At 34.1% G+C, this 21,427-nt stretch overlaps 1 protein-coding gene across 2 annotated transcripts in view; it reads left to right on the forward strand.

The window, feature by feature from the left end:
* Positions 1 to 19,453, forward strand: part of Pros1 (protein S) — a 55,609-nt gene extending 36,156 nt beyond the window's left edge. The window contains exons 7-15 of one of the 2 annotated variants that reach the window (XM_090347679.1): positions 692 to 817; positions 3,565 to 3,686; positions 5,473 to 5,588; positions 8,730 to 8,919; positions 10,934 to 11,101; positions 12,617 to 12,785; positions 13,619 to 13,767; positions 15,621 to 15,846; positions 16,930 to 19,453. In XM_090347679.1, the coding sequence (XP_090203805.1) occupies positions 692 to 817; positions 3,565 to 3,686; positions 5,473 to 5,588; positions 8,730 to 8,919; positions 10,934 to 11,101; positions 12,617 to 12,785; positions 13,619 to 13,767; positions 15,621 to 15,846; positions 16,930 to 17,090 (1,427 nt within the window). In that variant the 3' untranslated portion in view covers positions 17,091 to 19,453. The remainder of the gene's footprint in view (positions 1 to 691; positions 818 to 3,564; positions 3,687 to 5,472; positions 5,589 to 8,729; positions 8,920 to 10,933; positions 11,102 to 12,616; positions 12,786 to 13,618; positions 13,768 to 15,620; positions 15,847 to 16,929) is intronic. The other variant, XM_090347687.1, reaches the window with a different exon arrangement.
* The last annotated feature ends 1,974 nt before the right edge of the window (positions 19,454 to 21,427 follow it).

Below are 21,427 nucleotides of genomic sequence, written 5' to 3' on the forward strand. Positions count from 1 at the left end.
ACCAGCACCTCACATCTACAATTCTAGCTACTCAGGAGATTGAGATCAGAGGAATCAAGAGTATTGCTATTTTAGGATAAAAGAAGTCTAAGAGGTCTGTCTTGAAAATAATCAGTAAAAGCTAACCTGGAAGAATAACAAGAGCAGAGAAACTACAGTTTCCTGAGTTCAATTACCAGTAATTGCAAAAAGGATCATGAGATTAGATATTTGTTTGTTTCCAATTAAAAAAATTGCAACACATGGGCCTTCTAATTTTGTAATATATGTGATAGCAAGAAATGAATCCACTTTTAAGATCAAATTCAGAAGTGTGTTTACAAGTTTGTTTGAAGTATGTTAAGAATATGGTTGAAAATGCTTTTATACTTGAAACTAGTAGATAAGTATAACAGAAACCCTATCTTCATATATATATGTATATATATGAAAACAGTGGCAAACAACAATCAAATTTTTCTATGAACTTATATAATCATGTTTAATGAACTGTAGTCTGATGATAGATATAATATTTTAGTATACAAAAAGTACTCAAAGTACTCAGCTGTTTCACATTATATACATGATACGTATAATATTTTAGTATGCAATGTATGTATTAAGTTAGATCCTGACATCACAAAGATTCTCTGCTAGCATCTTTTGATGATGTAAAATTGTTCTTTGATATATTTGGTTTTCTTTCTAGATGTGGATGAGTGCTCCATAAAGCCAAGTGTTTGTGGCACAGCAGTGTGCAAGAACACTCCAGGAGATTTTGAATGCCAATGTCCTGAAGGCTATAGATATAATCCCAAGACAAAGTCTTGTGAAGGTAAATGTTGTTGCTTCCATGGCTAATGGTGGAGGGGGTGTATTCATACACTGGGTTTCTATTGAAGATCACTGGTTTTGTTTGGATACCAACAATCAGACGTTTGAAAATACATGTTTACAAAATGGAAATAATGTTCAAAGACTGAGAAAATTTCTCTTGGAGAGGAAAAATACATACATATAAAATAAAGGCACAGGCTTATACCATAGACATAAAAATGAGCTCTAAGTTTGCTTTACTAATGGTTTCACTCATTTTCTGGGATTATAAATCATCAGAAAAACAGGGAACAACATAATCTTTTGTAACTGATATAAGTGAGCTCTAGAAAGTTGAAAGATATTGATCCACATCTCAGCATGTATGGATTTGGCCTGGCCTTTATGAAGAGTAATAGTATTGCCATGTGTCTCAGCGAGCTTCAATATTGAAGTCTTGTTTTTTAATCATAGTGTTCAAATTAGTGCATCTCTTCCTCTTCTTTCTCTCTTTCTAATGCTATCCTTCTTTCCCCCACTTCCTTGTTGACTTCCTTCCTCCTTTCGTCCCCAAGTTTATGTAGCTCAGGTTGGCCTTGAACTCCCCACTCTCCATTTCTTTACTTCCTTGAGTGCTAAGATTACAGGCATGTCCCCTACACCCAGCCCAAACCTTGAGTTTAAATATTTTAAAGATTCAAAATGAATTAAACATTATGGTTAAAGCTAATCAAATCAATGATATATCATGTGCCCATTTCAGTGTAGAACCTGGTGGTAGTAACTAGTCACGTGGCTGTGTACCCTTCATAACTGTCAGTTCCCCTATATTTCCAGTACCCCACACAGAAGTCCAGCCATTAAGCACTGAATTCCCTTGTATTACTTTACTTGTGTTAGTTGTTTTTTTTAACATTTTATGAATTTGCTTAGATGAATGATTTAGAATAGACTCTTTCCACCTTTGCATGCTCTTGTTGAAATTTTTGTGTCTTAACTTTTCCATGCACTCACTCAAAGGACCTCACGAGTACTATTTCTACTTTCCACCACTTCCTGTAGCAATACTATGGTAAGTTCTAGGAATTTGCAGATGTATCCTTATATGATTTTATCTCCTACTGTGTCATCTTATTCTAGGAGTGATAGAAATTATTTTTAAACATCTATATATGACAATATACATTTAACTTTAATCATATATTGCATAATTTTTGTGCACTGAAAAATCACCAACCAGAGGGAGTTATTTAAAAATATTTGATGAAATCTTATTTAAGATAATAGTATTTATCAAGCTGTTAATTTTTTAAAAATATACCCAATGGAACTGTCAAAAGTTTTCTGTGGCCTTCAAGTACAATTTAGCTTAGGCATGCTATTATAAATTATGAATGATTTTTTCAAAATATAAAATATCTGAGGAAAATGGTTTAAAGGTAGCTTTGGCAGGAAAAATCTGAGATACTTTTACCTTAGCTTCAAGTAACCTCCAAAAAGCCAGAAATGGAGCTGTGGTTCAAGTGATAGAATGTCAGCTTTGAGTACAAAGATTTGGAATAGTGTCCAGGACCTGAGTTCAAGTGACAGGACTGGGACACACACACACACACACACACACACACACACACACACACACCATTATTCACACAAAAAAAATAGATACAGATACCACATCGATTTCACAATGTAGAATATAGTAAATATTACAGTGACTTAAAAATGATATGACATATAGACTATGTATTTTTGAATTGATTCCTACCATTATTATGTTATGAGAAATCAAATGTGTTTGATATTATTGCTTAATCCTATGAACATTTTCCTTTTTTCTCTTCCCTATTTTTCATTTCCATTCTCTCACTTCCCTTTTTTCTCATTTCTTCCTCCTTCTCCTTCTCCTTTTCCTTTTCCTTCTCCTTCTCCTCCTCCTCCTTCTTCTTCTTCTCTTTTTGTGGTCGTGGAGTTTGAACTCCACCTGGGTGCTGTCTCTGAGCTCTTCAGCTCAAGGCTACCACCCTACCCTGGGACCTGGGCATTGTCCCTGAGCTCAAGGCTACTGCCCTAGCTTCGAGCCAAGCCCCATTTCCCGTTTTCTAGAGGTTAATTGAAGAGTCTCAGCTCCTTTTGCTGGCTTTGAACCTTGATCCTCAGATCTCAGCCTCCTGAGTAGCTAGGATTACAGGCATGAGCTACCATGCCCACCCTCATTTCTTCTTGTTCATTGTCTTTTCTCTTCTCCAAGAAAACAGTTGGGACAGGGAGTTTGGCCTAGTTGTAGAGTGCTTGCCTAAAGTGCACAAAAACCCGGGTTTAGGTCCACAGTACAGCAGACATAGAAAAAGCCGGAAGTGGTGCTGTGACTCAAGTGGGTGGTAGAGCCCTAGTCTTGAGAAGCCCAAGGTCAGTGCTCAGGCCCTGAGTTCAAGCTCCAGGACTGGCAAAAATTAAAAAAAGGAAGTTGGGAGGTAATCTCAAAGAAAGTTTATATAATCAGGAATGAGAGATATAGGCACTAAGTCATTTCCTTTTTTCCTTTCAAATTGAAGCCAGAAAAGAAGCTTTGAGTATGTAAGTTAACAAAAGCTGCACTTGTAACGCATGTAAAATTCTAGGTCTAGTCTTAAAAGATTATATCATAACGACTTCCTTCCCTAAGTATCTACTCTTTTTTATTATTCCTTACTAAAATGAGACTAATCCTCTGTCTGTTGGACTGAATATTAGAAGGAGACACAAATATCTGTGTTCTTTTTACTCCAGATGTGGATGAATGCTCAGAGAACATGTGTGCTCAATTTTGTGTCAATTATCCTGGCAGCTACTCTTGTTATTGTGATGGGAAAAAAAGATTCAAACTTGCCCAAGATCAGAAGAGTTGTGAGGTAAATATTTTACAATGCAAAACTTACCTCTTTTCCAAAATGAGACATTAATGTACTTATTTCCATATAGCTGATGAAAATCAGGAAAATCAGGAAAAATAAGCAGGGATTTCTATAGTTCTAAGCAGGCAATGAGTCCTGCTCTTGTTAATTGTGGGCATTTTCCTCCATGGGAGATAATTATTGACTGTTCTTTTTTTTACCCAAAGGGCTAATAGGATCATAGTTTTGAGGAAAACTCAACTAGAGCATACATATTGCAGAGTGCACTGTGTATTTACTTAAGACACAAGGAAAGCTGTTATTAATATTCCTGTGTGAAAAGGCAATATACATAGAAACCTTGGTGAAAACATTTTCTAGTGTCTACTTTTCTGTAGGTCATGTTGACAAGTCCAGTCATGTCCAAGGGCATGACTGAACTTGTTAAGATGTTCATAAATTTTCAAATCAAAACATTTTTTTTCATTAAAATAGTGTTTAGGGTATATATATGTATACTTATATATGTATATATATATATATATTCCCCCTTCCTGGGGATATTTGAAAGAGTGCTGTATCCATAATTCCACTTCACATGTCCTTATATGGGTCCATTAACTTACCATTTAATGATAACAACCTTCTATGTTAATGTCTGCATTCAGTTTTCACAAACAAATACTGGATAAAAGACATGAAGGCTTTAAATCACTTTCCTGTATATTTCCTGGAAACTTGAGATAATACTTCTGTTAGGAAACTGAGTCCTAAGGGTATTAGAATAAAAAAAATAAAGAACAGGAAACATCCTCAAGAGACCAGATCAACTTTAATGGAAAGTTGAAGAGGGATGCCATGTAATGCGAGGAGAGTCAGGAGACAGAAGGCAAGGGATAATTGGGGCAGGAAAGACTAAAAAAGACATAATGAGTTTGAAGCTGGGTCCTAGGTACCTGGAGGGTTCAAAGTGTTTCCTGAGATAATGGGGCAGGTCTGGCTCTGGAAAGAGCAAGTCTCCTTGTCCCATCTATGGGATGGGCTTTGATATTTACATTAGTATTCTGGGATGAAGACTGGGCTGGAAGTGTTCAGGTAGGTTCCCTGGGGGGAAAGGATTTTCAGTTCAAGCCATGGGAGCTCTATTGAGTTACAAGAACAAAGCAGATTCCCATCCATCTCTTTTTTATTTATTTATTTATTTTTCTATTACAAAGGCTCTCACAACATAGCCCAGGTTGACCTTACATTCCTGATCCTTCTGGTTCAACTCTTGCCCACTGAATTCTAGGAGTGCATCATCCTGCCTGGTTATGATATCACAATTTCCTGCAGGGTTTTAAATATTTCCTTGACTATCTCGACAGCACATTTTTGCTCAGAAAATGTTTGTTTAACATGTGATCGAGTTAACATAGTGCTATTCACACTCATTCTTCTATTTCCAACTACAAATAAAAACTTTTTGATATATTTCAGGCAAAGCATTGTACCTGATAGTTTATTAAAGAAATATATGTTGGTGTCTGAAGTAAAGTTTATCTTTAACACTGAGATATGCGAGGAAATATGAATAAAACATTCCAAAACTACACAGTTTGAATGAAACTTTAAAACAAACATATTCTTGGAACATACAACAATGGATCGTGCAAATAAGTGAGAGAAGTTTCATTTATTATCCTTAAAGATATTTTTACCTTATTTTAGTGAATCTCAGAGGATCTATAAGAAAGCAGAGGAAGAAAGCACACTTGAATACTAGCATTAAGCAATAATGTGTAAATCTTTCTCCTTTTCCTAGGCTGTTCCAGTGTGCCTTCCATTGAACCTTGACAAGAATTATGAATTACTCTACTTGGCAGAGCAGTTTGCAGGAGTTGTTTTATATTTAAAATTTCGTTTGCCAGATATCACCAGGTGAGGAAACACTGTGAATGATAGTTTCTAGAGGTTACACAGATAAGGGCAGAAGGAACATACCTGACAAAAGTTCAAAAGTAATAAATTGTATTGCCAAACAGGAAAATCTAGCAATAGTATAAAATAGATGATTTGGGAGAATCTTAATATTAGTTTACTCATAACTGTAATTATCTTACTGCATTTTTCTGCTCATTCTGAATATGTTCCTTTATCCATTACTTTTCATCGTGCAATGAATCTTAGAATAATCTTGAGGGAAAACTTTGATGTAGATTAGTTTTTCCTACGAACAACTCAGAACATGCAAGATCTTCTAGTGAGGGGGATAAGATACAGACTTTACTAGCTATGTGAAAAATGCGAATAAGAAAGGCAAATCTTAAATACTTTGCATCTTCAGATACTGTCAGAAATGTTCACATCTATTTGGCAATCTTTGAATCAGACTTGGCCTAATGCTTATTTTTCTAAATGTATCATTTTCCTTGCAATTTAGTTTATATTTTTTAGAAATATGTATGGGAATACTCACATATATCAAATATACACCTGGGTGAAATTTTATAAAGTGTGCCACCTCTATAACCAAAATAAAGAACAGCTAGTGCTTTTTATTTTTAAAGCAAATTCTTTCACTTCTGTTGTCCACAAATACTTTCTACTCGAATGTTAACAAATTCACTTTTTTTCTACTTTATGATAGTTCTGGAAACAGAATGAATTGGTCCCTAGTGTAATAATCATGATGATGATGTATTCCAGAAACAAAATATGCAGAACAGATCTCTTTGAAATATCATTTTAGCATGATTTTCTAAAGGAAGGGAAATTGTCTCCATAATAGGATCAACTTCTGGAAGATTCTGATCATACACAGATTTGGGTTTTGGCAAGATAATCCCTACCTTGTCTCAGAAAATGTTTATATGATTATGAAAGACGATAGACTCCTTATTCCAAGCAAATGTTTTTTTTTTAATGTACAGTGAGGTCATTACATTCTCACTATCCTGTTGTCCATCCAACATAATTCACTCCTGATTTTACCTCTTTCAAATACTTCTCTGGAAATTAAAGGTGGAAAAGTTTTTTTTTCCCCACTTTTTCTTTGATCACTTTGAGGAAGATCTGTACCCCATTACAAATAGCCACCCCCCTACCCCATTACCATTAATACAGTAATATTGTATGATACAACAAGGGTGTGGTAATTTTTTTGACTTAGTAGAATTGTCAAAATTTCTAACTCTTTTATGTTACCCTCATTTAATTGACTCACACACTAATCAATAACATATAATTGTTTCTTTTCTCTGTTAGTCTTCTTTTTTCCAGTCCTGGGCTTGAGCTCAGGGCCTGGGACTGTCCTTGGACTTTTTCAAGATTAGAGCTCTACCACTTGAGCCTTAGCACCACTTCCACCTTTTTTCTATGTATGTGGTACTGAAGAATCGCACCCAGGACTTGGTGCATGCAAGGAAAGCACTCTACCACTAGGCCAAACTACTGGCCCACCTGTTCATCTTTTAAAAATTAAAAATTACTTCTATGGCTTTGTCTGTTGCAGCTTTTGATGGTGGTTCTCATTAGAGAATTGTATAGCAGTAAATCAACGCATGATTTTTTTAAAATCTAGTGTCCCTAAGATTTACCTTCCCCGAGATAGCTATTCTGTGTATATGTTTAGAATTTTAATAACAACAGACATTGCCAGTTGCTGATACCTCAAGCATATGCATATGGCATTCAGCCTTCGAGTATTTTTTTTCTGCTAACTGAAATAGTATTTGAAAACAAAGTAGACCTGCATTCTAAAATATACTTCTTTTTTTTCCTTCGAAATTTCTCCTCCTCCTCCTCCTCCTCCCCCTTCCCTTCTTCCTCCTCCTCCTCCTTCTCTTCCTCCTCCTCCTTCTCTTCCTCCTCCTCCTTCTTCTCTTTTCTGGTCCTGGGGCTTCAACTCTAGCCTTGGATGCTGTCCTTGAGCTCTTTTTTTCACTCAAGGCTAACACTACACCACTTGAGCTACAGTGCCACTGCACATTTTTTCTGTGATTAATTTGAAATAGTATCACAGACTTTCCTGCTCCAGATGTCTTTGAACTACAATTTTCAGATCTCAGCCACCTGAGTAGCTAGGATGACATGTGAAAGTCCCCTGTGACCAGCTATGAAAGTTTTATTTTGCATTGAGGAGAGAGAGGCCCTTGATAGCATTTTCCTCATGGTCAGGTCCTCTTGCTTCCTTTGGGCCAGTGTATTGCCAGCCCTTTCTCAGTAAAGTAGATTACATTTTGTTCTTCAAGACTGGAGTGATTCAAAAGCATGTTGTACTGAGCAAAGCTATACACTGTCAGATATGTCTCACTCTAGACTGGTGTATCTCTGGTGTGTTTGTGGGCTGTGGCTGTGCTTCTGCTTGGTCACATTTTTGGGCATTGTGTAGCTCAAAGAAGTGCCACAGGCATAGTATAATGCAATACCATGCTGCTGCTTTCAAGGGCTGCTGCCCAGAGGGATTTCTTTTTTTAAAATTTTATCATGTTCACCACACATGACAGTTAATTGTATTTGCTTTTATAAGATGTTATGCTATAGTGCTTTGGGAATGATACGCTCCTGACATATATGACGTAATAGAGAAAGTATATCTTTTGATGGATCAGCCAATCATGAAATTGTAACATCTTTTACTAATCATTTATGAATAAAACACACACACACACACACATACATATGCACATCCTAAGTTCAGATGTTATAGTGCATAAAATGTTCCAGAAAGAGATACAATATATCTAATACTTACAGATGTGTATTAATTCCAGCACTTGAAAGATGATTTCAAAACATATGCCAAAAAAAGATGAAAAATTACCAAAGCATCTGTTCAGCAAGGAAAACAGACGCAAACAATAAGCAAGAAAATATGATAACCAGATTTTAAGCACGCATGGATCTAGAAACCACCCATGCGCAGCCTAAATCTGCCCTTTTCTTTTAATAATCCTGAGGAATAAAATAAATAATTGACTCTCAGTACATTACTGACTGGCAATACAAGAAATAAAAGGATAATACATTAATGCTTCCATATTACTTATTATTAAGGACTTATCTTTCTCCATTGTTTAGATTTTCAGCAGACTTTGATTTCCGGACATTTGATTCAGAAGGCATCATATTGTATGCAGAATCTCTGGATCATTCTGCATGGCTCCTGATTGCACTTCGTGAGGGAAAGATTGAAGTTCAATTTAAGAATGAATATGCAACCCAAATCACATCTGGAGGCAGTGCTATTAATAATGGCCTTTGGAATATGGTATGCTTTACAGATTTCATAAAGATATTCTCCCTCTGATGCAGTGTGTCTAAAATGGTCATTTGTTCCTTGTAGTGACAGCCAACAAAAATGGGTTGGACCATTTAATACTCTGAAGTATCCTAGACAAATCCATGAGCTAGCCTAGTATTGTCATCTTCATTTAGTATATTTAGGATTTCCCTGTAAGTAATTTTTTTTCTCAGTTACTTATTTGAAGTCTGTTTCTTAACTTTTTGCCCTACTTCTTGGCTGTCATTAACTGAGCAATGGTATCTCTCCAGCAGGACAGGAATTGTATTAACAGATTTACCAGGAAAACTACCCTCAATTGTCATTCATACTGTTTTAAATTAAAGAGAAATAAATGTACCAAGACATGTGAAAGGGTATCAATGTATGGGAATTAATGCACCATCTATCTGGCAAATATCATGTAACCCTTCTATTAATTACAATAAAAATATATGAAAAAAGAGAGAAATAAATGAAGTAACAAAACATCAATTTACTTTTAAATAAAAATATGTACAAAAATAATCAGTTTTGTACAAACTATACATTGTATGTTATAGTGGATACAAAACAGAGAATTTAAAGCTATCATCTTTAAGATAGTGCTACACTGCTACCTTCATTTTATTAGCTGAGATCATCTCCTTAATCAACTGGATTATATGGGAGTATAATCCATAGAAGTTATTACATCTTAGCAGGGAGGAGAAAGGCTGTAGTGTCAGTGCTAATTTCAGCATAGTGTAACTGACAGAAAAGCCACTTAAAATTTGGTACCTAAGAGAAACCATGAGTATGGGAATTGGCAAGAGTCTGTGTTGAGAAGCCATATCTTTGCATCCTGTCACTTATCTGTCATTATCAAGCACTTGTTTTTCAATAAGCTTCAACTGAATATTTCAATAGTTCATGGTGCTAGCATTACAGTCAGGGATTCTGCTTATTCTTGAGCATAATACTGTGAAGTTAGTAGCCTTGCTACTTACGATGCAACATGAAAGACATTAGAGTAGAGGTGTGACTGTTGGTTGAAGATGTGGGCACTTTGTGGAGCTATCTGTCTTTGGACTGTTAATAGATTTTAGACTTCTAATCTTAGCAAACACTGTCAACACAAGACCAGATCTAACACTTACCAAATGTTATCTGTATAGGACCAGTATGAGAAATTGTTCAAATTCTCTGACTTCTACTGGTGTTCTCATTAATGTAGCTTTGCTATCACATATCACTACATATATATTTAGATTTTCTGATGTGTTACAACCATTCCCTAAATGTACCACAGCATACATTTTGCTGCCCTTGTCCTTGAATAACTACTAATAAAACCTCTTTCTTTAGCAAGAGAGAAAAATTAAAATTTTACCCAAAGAATGATTTTTATATGTTTTAAGAATAATTTGGTAATATTTGGATACAATTGGATAATACAAAGGTATAATTTTGATAAAGACAAAGGTATAGTTTAACCTGTAAGGTAATATTGTGGGCTACAGACAGTGATCGCTAAATAATGCCACTTTATAATGTTCTTAATGAAGAGCTGGTTGAATGGCAGCTATTGGGTTTCATAGATTATTAATCTCCAGTGTTTATGGTCCTTGCTAAACTTTTGCTTAATAGCATACTCATATTTTAATAAAAACCTATCTCTATAAAATGATTATATAAAAGTAAAATCAAAGACAACTTTACATACAAGCAAGTGAGATAACTTTAACATGCTAAGTATGGTTCTGATTCTTTTTCATAAGATGTCAATTTGGTATTTTAATAGCTTATAAAGTTTTTACTTGATACAAAAGAGAATTTCTTTTCTCACTTTATTATAAAGGCACTATTTTTTTATTGATTGTAATCTTGACAGTTCATTATGACATTGTAGTTTCAAAAATTCTTAGTATGTGAATACATATGAGAGATTTTTCAATCCAGTGTTTCAAATGATGTATCATGATGTTTAGTTATATGGACATTTTAATCTTGATGTTTGTAGGTATCTGTGGAAGAATTAGAAGATCGTATTAGCATTAAAATAGCTAAGGAAGCTGTGATGAATATAAATAAAATTGGAAGCCTTTTTAAACCTACAGAGGGATTTTTGGAAACGAAAATATATTTTGCAGGATTACCTCGGAAAGTGGAAAATCTACTCATTAAACCGGTAACAATACAAACACATTTTATTCATTATGGGTGAACTTCTTTTTTCTGTAATAGATATGAAGATTAATTTTCCTTGAGAGTAAATAGGCTGGTTTTGTTAAACTTACCAGGTGTTATTATCTAAATTGAACATGGAAAATAACCTTAATGACCCTGAAAATTATTATATTTGTAAAATGAGTAAAATAATTAGTGTGTGTGTGTGTGTGTGTGTGTTTAAATCCCCAGCATTATACAGAAGTGGATTTTAAATTACTTTTATTGTAATGTATAGAGGGGTTACAGTTACATTTGCCAGATAGTATGTGCATTAGTTCTCACTCATTTATACCCCTTCTCATGTTTTTGTCCGCATTTATCTCCCCCCACTCCCTCCCAATCATCTTGTTTTCCCTCCTTCCTTTTCCTATTTCAAATAAACAAATAAATGTATATACAATATGCCTGGTAACAAAGTCAGATACAGCAACAATATGAGATTAACCAAAGGGCAACAAAAGAGAAGAAAAATAGCATAGTATATTAAGAACAACAATCACACAAGATAAAGCTCTTGCTTCCATATCCTGGAGATCCTTAGAAGAAGCGGATTTAAAAAAAATTACAAATATAATTTTAGTACTAACATCGTCATAGTCATATTTAGCTCTTTATTTTATAGTCATTGAATTTCAGACCTTGCTGGCTTTGAACCTCCATCCTCAGATCTCAATCTCCTGAGTAGCTAGGATTTCAGATGTGAGCCACCAGCACTGGGCCCAGTCCATTGAAACTGAAAAGTTAAGACACTCTGACAGTAAAATAAAATAAAACAAAAGCACAAAAAAATGGTCATATATGAAATGGCTACCACAGATCTTGAATCAGACTGTGATGAAGGCTTAAAGAATGCAAGTTTCTAGTCTGGTTTAACAAGAAACACGTTACAAAGTTCCATAAAGAAAATCAGAAAACAGCGGGGAGCCCAGGGCCTCCATGGGAAATAGAACCTGAGGGCAGAAGCACTCAGAGAATTTGTGCTAGAAGTGAAAGAAAAATATAGGAGAGGGTAACAATGTTTTCCAACAATTGTATTCATTTCATTATTAATGCAACTGTAACCCCTGTGTATCTCACCTTTACAATAAAAAAGAAAGAAAAGCACATGCTTTTAAAGTTTTCCTTTAAATAACATAAATGAAATGTATGCACACCACATTAACAACAACAATAAAAAAGAATTCCCTACTTGATATCAGTAATATAGGAGAGGCAGGAGGAATATAAGAAGTTAGAAGTCATTGGGATTCCACTGGAGTCCTGAGATAGCTTAAACTCTTGTTTATTGAAACAGACTATCCATCTGAAGTATACTTTACAAAGGAAAAATACTAAAGGTCAAGATATTTAAAATGTTCTCAAAGGTCACCAAAACAAGGGTTTTCTATCTAAATGGAACCTATGCCTATTATCAATGAAGTTACTTACTGGTCTGATTTCAAATGTATTCCTTGACATAATTTTAATTTGTTAGATTAATCCGCGTATGGATGGATGTATACGAGGCTGGAATTTATTGAAGCAAGGAGCTTTAGGAGCAAAGGAAATTATTCAAGGAAAACAAAATAAGCATTGTCTTGTCACGGTGGAAAAGGGCTCCTATTATCCTGGTTCTGGAGTTGCTCAGTTTAGCATAGATTATAGTAAGTGATTTCCCATTTATTTCTCTTTTCTCCTTAATGACTAAATTATTCCTTGATGAATATCGATAATTTATTTAATAAACATCACTCACTGAGTACCAAGCATGGCCTTCTATGTATTTTTGTAAAGAAATTTTCTTCTGTTTCTTAAAGTTTATTGAACTGTAGCTTAATTCATTTTCAGTGGATTCAATTGAACTATTTCAACATACCATACTTCTGTGATTTGACTCTTACTCCAGAAGATAATTAACCTATGAACTAAGAGGTGAAATATTAAAACAAGATGGTGACAATATGAGTTACCAGTCTAATTTCAAAATCAGTTGTTGACTAAGTCTTTACCACCAAACCATCTGTCTCCTACATGTGTGCATAAATCATTATTTCCTTGCCACTGTTCTAGATTAAGGAATGATGGGGTGACAATGACTGCTCTTACCCAACATTTTCCCAAGTAATTTACAATAAATCTGCTAAACTTCCTTCTAAGTGAGTATTTTAATTTTGGACTACTCAGGTTTGAATATTGGTCAGTATGTGAGATAAGAAAGTAGGTCTATAAAAGAACAAGCAGGGGAAATTCGTAGTAATTCTGGATACAATTCCCAATTCTCATCTGGAAGAATAAAGTGTAGGGGGAAATCTAATTGTGATTATGTTTATTAGCCCACATTAAAAATCATGCTTGCTTTTGCCTCAGCTGTATAGCTTGTTGTTTAAAGGGGCATTGAAATCATCACTGTTACAAAGTTATTTATTAGATTATAATAATTTTTTTCTGATGCATTTAGGGGTATATTCATCTTGCCCTGTTTCATTGTTTTAAACAGATAACATAACAAGTGCTTTGGGTTGGCAAGTGAATGTGACTTTGAATATTCGTCCATCTTCGGACACCGGTGTGATGCTTGCCCTGGTTTCTGGAAACTCAGTGCCCTTTGCCTTGTCCTTGGTGGACTCTAGGTCTGAAAATTCCCAGGTAACTTAATCCTGAATGATCCTTTCATTTCCATCTTCTTTTCTCCTTTTTCTCTTCTTGAAATGGATGTCTAAAGTCATATCTTGGAGGACTCTTCTAAAGACAAATGACACAATTTTTGCATTTATCTCAAACATCAGCATGAAATTAAGGGTTAAATTAAAGTTCATGATTACTATTTTTTTTCTAATTTCTAAGATGTGAAGTTCTGAAAGGGGAATTGAAGGGTGTGGTAACTGAAAAACCGTTTACATCTACCACCGATTAGACAGACTCACACTCAGATGATTAGGAGACACCATCAGGTACTTAGAGACCCACCCTTGCTCAGAACCCAGGCAATACCATGAGAATTCCTCTGTATCAACAAAATAGAAATGAGTCTGATAATAATCCACTCTATTTCTGTGTTTAATTATAGTGATCTGTAATTTCCCACACTCGTAATCATTTCTCCCAGAAGTAAATTAGGAGAGAGGAGAGAAAACTGGAACTGGTCCACTTGGCTTACTGGAAAATCTTATTTGAAATGAGGTAGAACAGGAAAGTCTCGAATACAACAAAACAAGAAAGTAATCAGAAGAGCTATCTGTATTAGTCATATGTCTATTAGGGCCTAATAGTTCTGGCCATATGTCATCTAAGTCTCGGCAAGCAACTTATATTTATGGCAAGAACAGCTTGGAAACTTTCATGCACTCAGTAGTTTTTACAGGATTATATAATCGAATAGTGGCAATATTATTTCAAGGTGGGAGTCACTTTGCAATTTATAGGATAATTTGGAAGGGAATTTCTGATGAGTAAACTGTTTAGTTGGTTTCTTTCCTTTTTCTTTATTTAAATCTCTGATCGACAAAGGGATAATAGTATTTGGATTTCAGGTTTTGTGTTTGTTTTCTTGCTAAGCACTGTGATTTCCTTTTTTCAACATTGCACTCATGCAGTGGAGAAGGTTAATGTGTCCCTCATCTTGATATTTATTTTCTGCTTTCTATGTCTCTATGATGATTTTGCAAATCAGATTCTAGTTTCAAGATCTCAAATGTAACATTTCATAACATTTGATCATTCTGGAGAAGTCACTAAACTGTCTTCTAATGAGTTACAGATTTGAATATGTGTAAACACAATAACTGATTTTCTTAAATAACTTCTTATTTGAGAAGCATAGAATTTTCACTTAATGGAAATGTCCCAAATTCCACCACAAATATTTTAGACTTTTGCTACCATCTGGCAGACATCACAAGTCCCTAGTTTCAGAATTTTTATATCATATAAACTATTTGCATAGATTAGTGAGCTGAATAATTTGTATCAGCAGTTTGTAAAATTTCAGCAAAAGTAATGCAATGCCTCTTTAAGAATACTCTATAACTTATTTGAAGTAATCCTGGATTGTTTCTCTCAAGACCTGTTTACTTACTTTGCTCTCAGTCAACAGGATTATGTATGTGTGTCTCACCACCTATGTGCTTAGCACCTTAAAATTTCTAAGTCTCTACCCTAGCAAAGATTTCAACTCCATTTTTTTCATATGTAAGACCTGAATTTAAAAATGACTGAAAGTAAAATAATTAGATAAGACACTACGAATCCTGATAAAATAACTACTGTTTTGTTGAATTCTTCAGAATCTAGTATACAATTATATCTTAACTAAACGAAGCTCAGAAAACAAATGTATGTTTTAATATTCTGATGATTATAATAATTAACAAATTTAATTATGAATTTAGGGGCACTCTGGTATATTATTTTTCTTCACTGGAATTCAGTTTTTGACTTTTAAAGCTCACAATTCATTCATGAGTGACTTGTTTATTGTGACTGTTTCATCTGCTCTTTAGGATATTCTGGTGTCTGTTGAAAATATGGTAGTATCTAGAATTGAGACTACAAATCTCTGCTCCAGTCAACAGTCTTATCTGAGATTCAGAGTCACTAGAAACAGTCTGGAGCTATGGACACCGCAGAAAAAAGATATTATCTACTCTGAAGACCTTCAAAAACAACTAGCCATCTTAGACAAAGCAATCAAGGGTACAGTGACCACTTACTTGGGTGGCCTTCCAGGTATCTGATTACTTTTTCTTGAGTTTTAGAAGTCCACTTCTAACCCAATGCATAGATAGAATTTAAAACATAGGATTTTAGCCAAAAAAATTAAAAAGGAAGACAAAAATTCTAAAACTAATTATTACTTTTCTGGATGCTTATACCAAACTTTAGTTAGTATATATATATTTGATTAAAAAGAAACCAAACAAAAGCTAATAAATTTATTATTTATTCAGTATTTATCAAGAATATATAAAGTAATAAGATAAATATATGGGTCCTGCTGTTAAAACTTTTACAATCTGAGATTGATAATAAACTACTTTTGAAAAAATTATCAAAATCATGGTAATTGTTATCACTTCTATGGAAGACTTTCTCCAAAATGAGGATTTGACTTGGCTGTGGCAAAAACTCTGAAGATGAGACTAAAATATAAATCTAGTATGTTAAGGACTAGGTGAATGTAATTAAATGGTAGAAGTGGGGATTAAAGTGTTTGTAGGTAAAATTTTTCCATATGTGGCCTCAGCTAGAAAGGGCCAGATTCTTGAAGATGATACATATTATTATGTTTGATTGAAAGACTGAGAATGCAGCAAATCCCCAAGGTCCTAATATGAACTTTACTCACTGAAGAGTATTAAAATCATTATATTTTAGAAAAAGATAATGCTATTATTATATAAAATTGATCATTCATTGTGACCTGCTATTATATGTTCAACAACAAACAGCTTTTTAAGAAAAATATAAAAACCTACACTTATATAAGTAAACAAATAAGTACTAAAAATAAGGAATATGAAAAAAGCAATAAAAAGCTGTTTATCACTACATCCAATTAGTTGTATTTCAAAGCTGAACATATGACTTAATACTGCTTAGACTGCTTAGACTGATCTCTTCTACACACAGAACTTTATATATGGTTACTGGTCTAATGTATATTTATTAAATATAATCATATTATGAAAATCTCCTTTAGGATTTGATTAAATTTGCTTAAAAAATGAAACTGACTTATTCCTGAAACTGTAGGGAACTAAGATCCTTATGAAAGTCTTGGGATAACAGTGAAATGTTCTGTTTTTGCAGACATTCCCTTCAATGCCACACCAGTAAATGCCTTCTATCATGGCTGCATGGAAGTGAATATCAATGGTATACAGCTGGATCTGGATGAAGCCGTTTCTAAACATAATGATATTAGATCTCACTCATGTCCATCAGTTTCTAATGGCACCAAGCATTTTTAAGACATATATTCTTTGCTGATAATATCTCTTTCCTGAGTGTAATTATACTTATATTTACAGTTGGCAGGTTTTACCTCTAATGTTCCGTATTTGATTGTTTTTTGGTACTTTGACCTTGGCATTTTGTAAAGGATCTTTTGCAAGAAAAAAGTCTGTTGTGATATAAATCACAGAATAAACTCTTCTCTTGCTATCTACAAATTAAACAATGTGACATAAATTTTTTAAATGTTTTGCAACAAATGACGTTTCTTTTCTTTGTAAAAGTAAATTTTAATTACATACTCTTTGAACTAGTATTTCAATATATACTTTGGTTACAATGCAAGCCAGTAAGCCCAAGCAAAAGTTCATGTTATTAAACACAACTGGTCACCAGCAAAAAAAATTTTTTTGGTACTTTTTTCTGATAAAGGCAAAAGAAATGGTAATCTATTGAATGTAAGTTAAATGGAAGCTGTCATAGGGAGGGGACCCTGGAACTTGAACTCAGGGCTGGTGGACTGTTCCTGAGCTCTTAGTTTTTCTTTCTTCCTTTTCTATATTTGCCCAAGGCTATCCTACCACTTAAACTAAAGTTTCACTTCAGCTTATTGGTGATGAGTTGATATAAGAATCTTAGGAACTTTTTCTTGTCTTAGCTTCTTTTGAAACACCATCTTGAGAACTCCGCTTTCTGAGTAACTAGGATAAAAGGCATCATACCAGGGCTAGCTGAATAGATCTTCAACATTTATTCCAAAATAATGCTCCAGGGTGAGAAGCTTTGGCTTCATCTTTCCACAGTTGCCTGGAATTTTTACCTAAACAGGAAACAAGAGGAATCCATTTCCATGAGAACATAACACAAATCTGACTTCTTGGGAATTGGACTCTATGGGAATGAGATATTAGATTGCGTAAGAATGGGTATGGAAATCTGAGATGGGCACATTCCTTAAATTTGACAACACACAAGCTCTGGTTTGGAAAAGGCAGCACATTTAGCAGTTGAAAGGAAAGTGAACAAATGTTGAGGCCCATAGTTTTCCTTTACTCTAAATTTTCATTACCATGGTAATGGTAATGATTTAAAAAATACATAGTTGTGTAAAAGGTATTCAATTTCACAAGTGAGATTATGAATAGAATGCATCTTGATCAATCCCATTCTTAGATTATTGAAGAAGAAAAAAACTATGAACTAGAACCCAGTACTGAAAAATGAGAAACTAAAGAGAGAGAAGTAAGGAGTTAAGACCACCATGTACTTGCTTTTAGTTCATTTCAAGAGGCAGTTTCTTTGCAACCTGAATCTACTAGTCATGACAGGGATACATCAAGTGTTTTATTAACATTTTATGAAATAAATATTTCTTTACTACAGACACTTAACTATCACATAAAATGTAATAAATTGTGTTTAGACTATATATGCCTAATATATTTATTCTAACAACTCTTTTAAGAAAATTCTGTAATATATACCTAACTCTTCATAAACCCAATAATTCATTTTAAAGGCAAATAAAGCATGAATATTTGATGAACAATTATGATTGGTTGTAAAATTAGTCTTGAAAATGGAAGAAGAGCAGTCTGAGTCCAGTATTCTGACTGAAATTGCTCAGTCTGGGACAACAATTCTAAAGACACCTGGCAGATATATGCATTTCCCCATGAAGCGGGTCAAATGAGGTGGAGGAAAACAACTCCAAGGACGGGATCTTGCATGTATACCATAGATATCCTTTTTATCACCTGTTAGGTTTTTCTGGATAATCTAGTGTAATGACATCGATTTGGATATTTTGTTTTCATATACATTCCCTCCTTGTTACTGCTAATTTAGTATATAAGCAAAATCCATAAAAAGTAGGAATGAATGTGAATCATTATGGCATGCCCTCAATTGCTTTTCTTAACTCACATTTTTACTTATTCAGCCATAGACCTAAGAGGAAATCCTCACTATAGACCAAGCTGGCTAGTTCTGTGGTTAAGCCCATTTTATTTTTTTTGCCAGTAATGGGGCTTGAACTCAGGGCCTGAACATTGTCCTTGGGCTTGGTCCAGGCTAATGCTCTACCAGTAGAGCTACACCACCACGTCCTGCTTTTTAGTTTGTATGTGGAATCGAACCCTGTTCTTCTTTCATGCAAGGCAAGCACTCTACCACTAGGCCAAACTCCCGGCCTGTTAAGCCCATTTTTTTAAAGGCCTATTTTTTATTGAAAAATAATTTCATTACATACCTTCAAATAAATATTTGAACAAATTACACATTTCTGCAATTAACATTATGTGTTTAAATGTCTGGTGGACAATGTTCCTGGTCTTTAATTGCTCTGCTTTATATTCCAGCTCACTACACCTGTCCAATATCCTTCAAACCCTTTTTATTATCTTTAGCATAGTAAGTCTGTGTTACCCTTCACAGGTATCATTTGACTAATTTGTCTTGTTTAGTTTTTTCTTTCTCATTATATTTTCATATCAGTATGTTAGACCTTACTGACTCCATTCAGATTTTCCCAATCAATTTTCTCCAAATCAATCTTTATAGTGGTTCATTACATTTATATATAATTTAATTTAAACTGTTTATTGATATTGCTGTTTACACTATTTCTCTCCATATGTAATAATTTTATAGTATAGAAAAAGCATCTTCTGAACCCTAATGAATGACATTTATTTAGCAAGATATATAGGTTGAACAGATCAAATAAATTGTATCATTTATATGCACTTTCTTCCTTCCTTCCAAATTAGGTTGTTAATATCTAAATATATAGACAATAACTATGATTCTTTTGAAATGAATGATGATTTGGCACTGTCTTATTCTGTTTTCTGAATCACTGTAACATCATTACTTTAGGAGTCTTGGTTCTTTAAAATTACAATCCTACTTTTCTTCATGTCTGTTGTTTCACATCTACTTGTACGTATGTTTTTACCTGAAGATTAAAGAAAGCACCAAAGGAATTAGATATACAAACAGGAGAAATCAAGAAAATGATCCCATTTGCAACAGCCCCCCAAAGAATAAAATATTTAGGAATTAACCTAACCAAGGATATAAAGGAATTATTTAATTAAAACTATAAAAGTTTGAAGAAAGAAATCAAGAGGATTCTAGGAAATGAAAAGACATCCCATGCTCATAAATAGGGAGAAACATTGTGAATATTGCCATACCGCCATAATTGATATCAATGTCAGTGAAATCACCATGAAAATCCAAAGGATATTCTTCACTGAAATAGAGGTGTTATTTAAGTAAAAATGAATCAGACAAAACTTCTGAATCTATTAAGTTTAGAAAAAGATATTGGCACGTTATTTGTAAGGAAATGGAAGAACTTGGAAAACATCATATTAACAAACTAAGCCAGACTGAAAGAAACATAGGCTCCATGGTTTCCATGTAACAATTAATAAATGTTTAGGATTCTCCTAACAGAAGATCATAATAGCTCAAAAGCTATGTACATATGTCCATCCTATAGATGTGGTTAAGCAAAATGAATTCTAAGATATGGAAATAAGAGGTTTATTTTTGTTCTTAATTTACTATGTGAAGCTATTTCTTTTCTTTTCCCCTTAATGTTTCTCATGTTGTTACTGATTCTGACTTTGGTTATATGTTTATTTGAAAAAGGGAAGGTAAGGGGAAAACAAGATGAGTGGGAGGGTGTTAGGGGAGGGAAAGTGGGAGAAAAACATGTGAAGGGGTAACAATATTTAAGAAGTAATGTACCCACTACCTGATGAATATAACTGTAACCCCTCTGTACAGCACCCCAAAAATAAAAAAATGAAAAAGAGCAATGCAGGTGGTATTACAATACTAGACTTCAAACTCTCCTATAGAGCCATAATAACAATAACAGCAGGTTATTGGCAAAAAAAATAGACCACAAGATCAATGGAAGAGAATAGAATGTCCAGAAATGAAACTACATACTCATAGTCAACTTATATTTGATAAAGGAGCCAGATACATACAGTGGAGTAAACACAGCCTCTTCAATTATTGGTGCTGGAAAATTCTGGCAGCCACATGCAGAAAACTAAAAATTAATCCCAGCCAGTCACCATGCACAAACATTAAATCAAAATGAATCAAAGACCCCAATATCAGACGTAAAAGTCTGAAACTGCTACACCGCAGAGTAGGAGGAATACTGGAATGCATAGGCACAGGCAGAAATTTCCTAAACAGAGTCCCAGGGTCACAGCAACTTGGACTAAAACAAATGGGACTAAAATAAAAACTTTCTGCACAAAGACATAGCTATAAAATAGAAAGACAGCCAACCAAGTGGGAAAAGATTTTTACCTACAATACA

Source organism: Megascapheus bottae, chromosome 1, assembly GCF_031878675.1.
Source record: "Megascapheus bottae isolate mThoBot1 chromosome 1, mThoBot2.hap1, whole genome shotgun sequence".
NCBI classification, from domain to species: domain Eukaryota; kingdom Metazoa; phylum Chordata; class Mammalia; order Rodentia; family Geomyidae; genus Megascapheus; species Megascapheus bottae.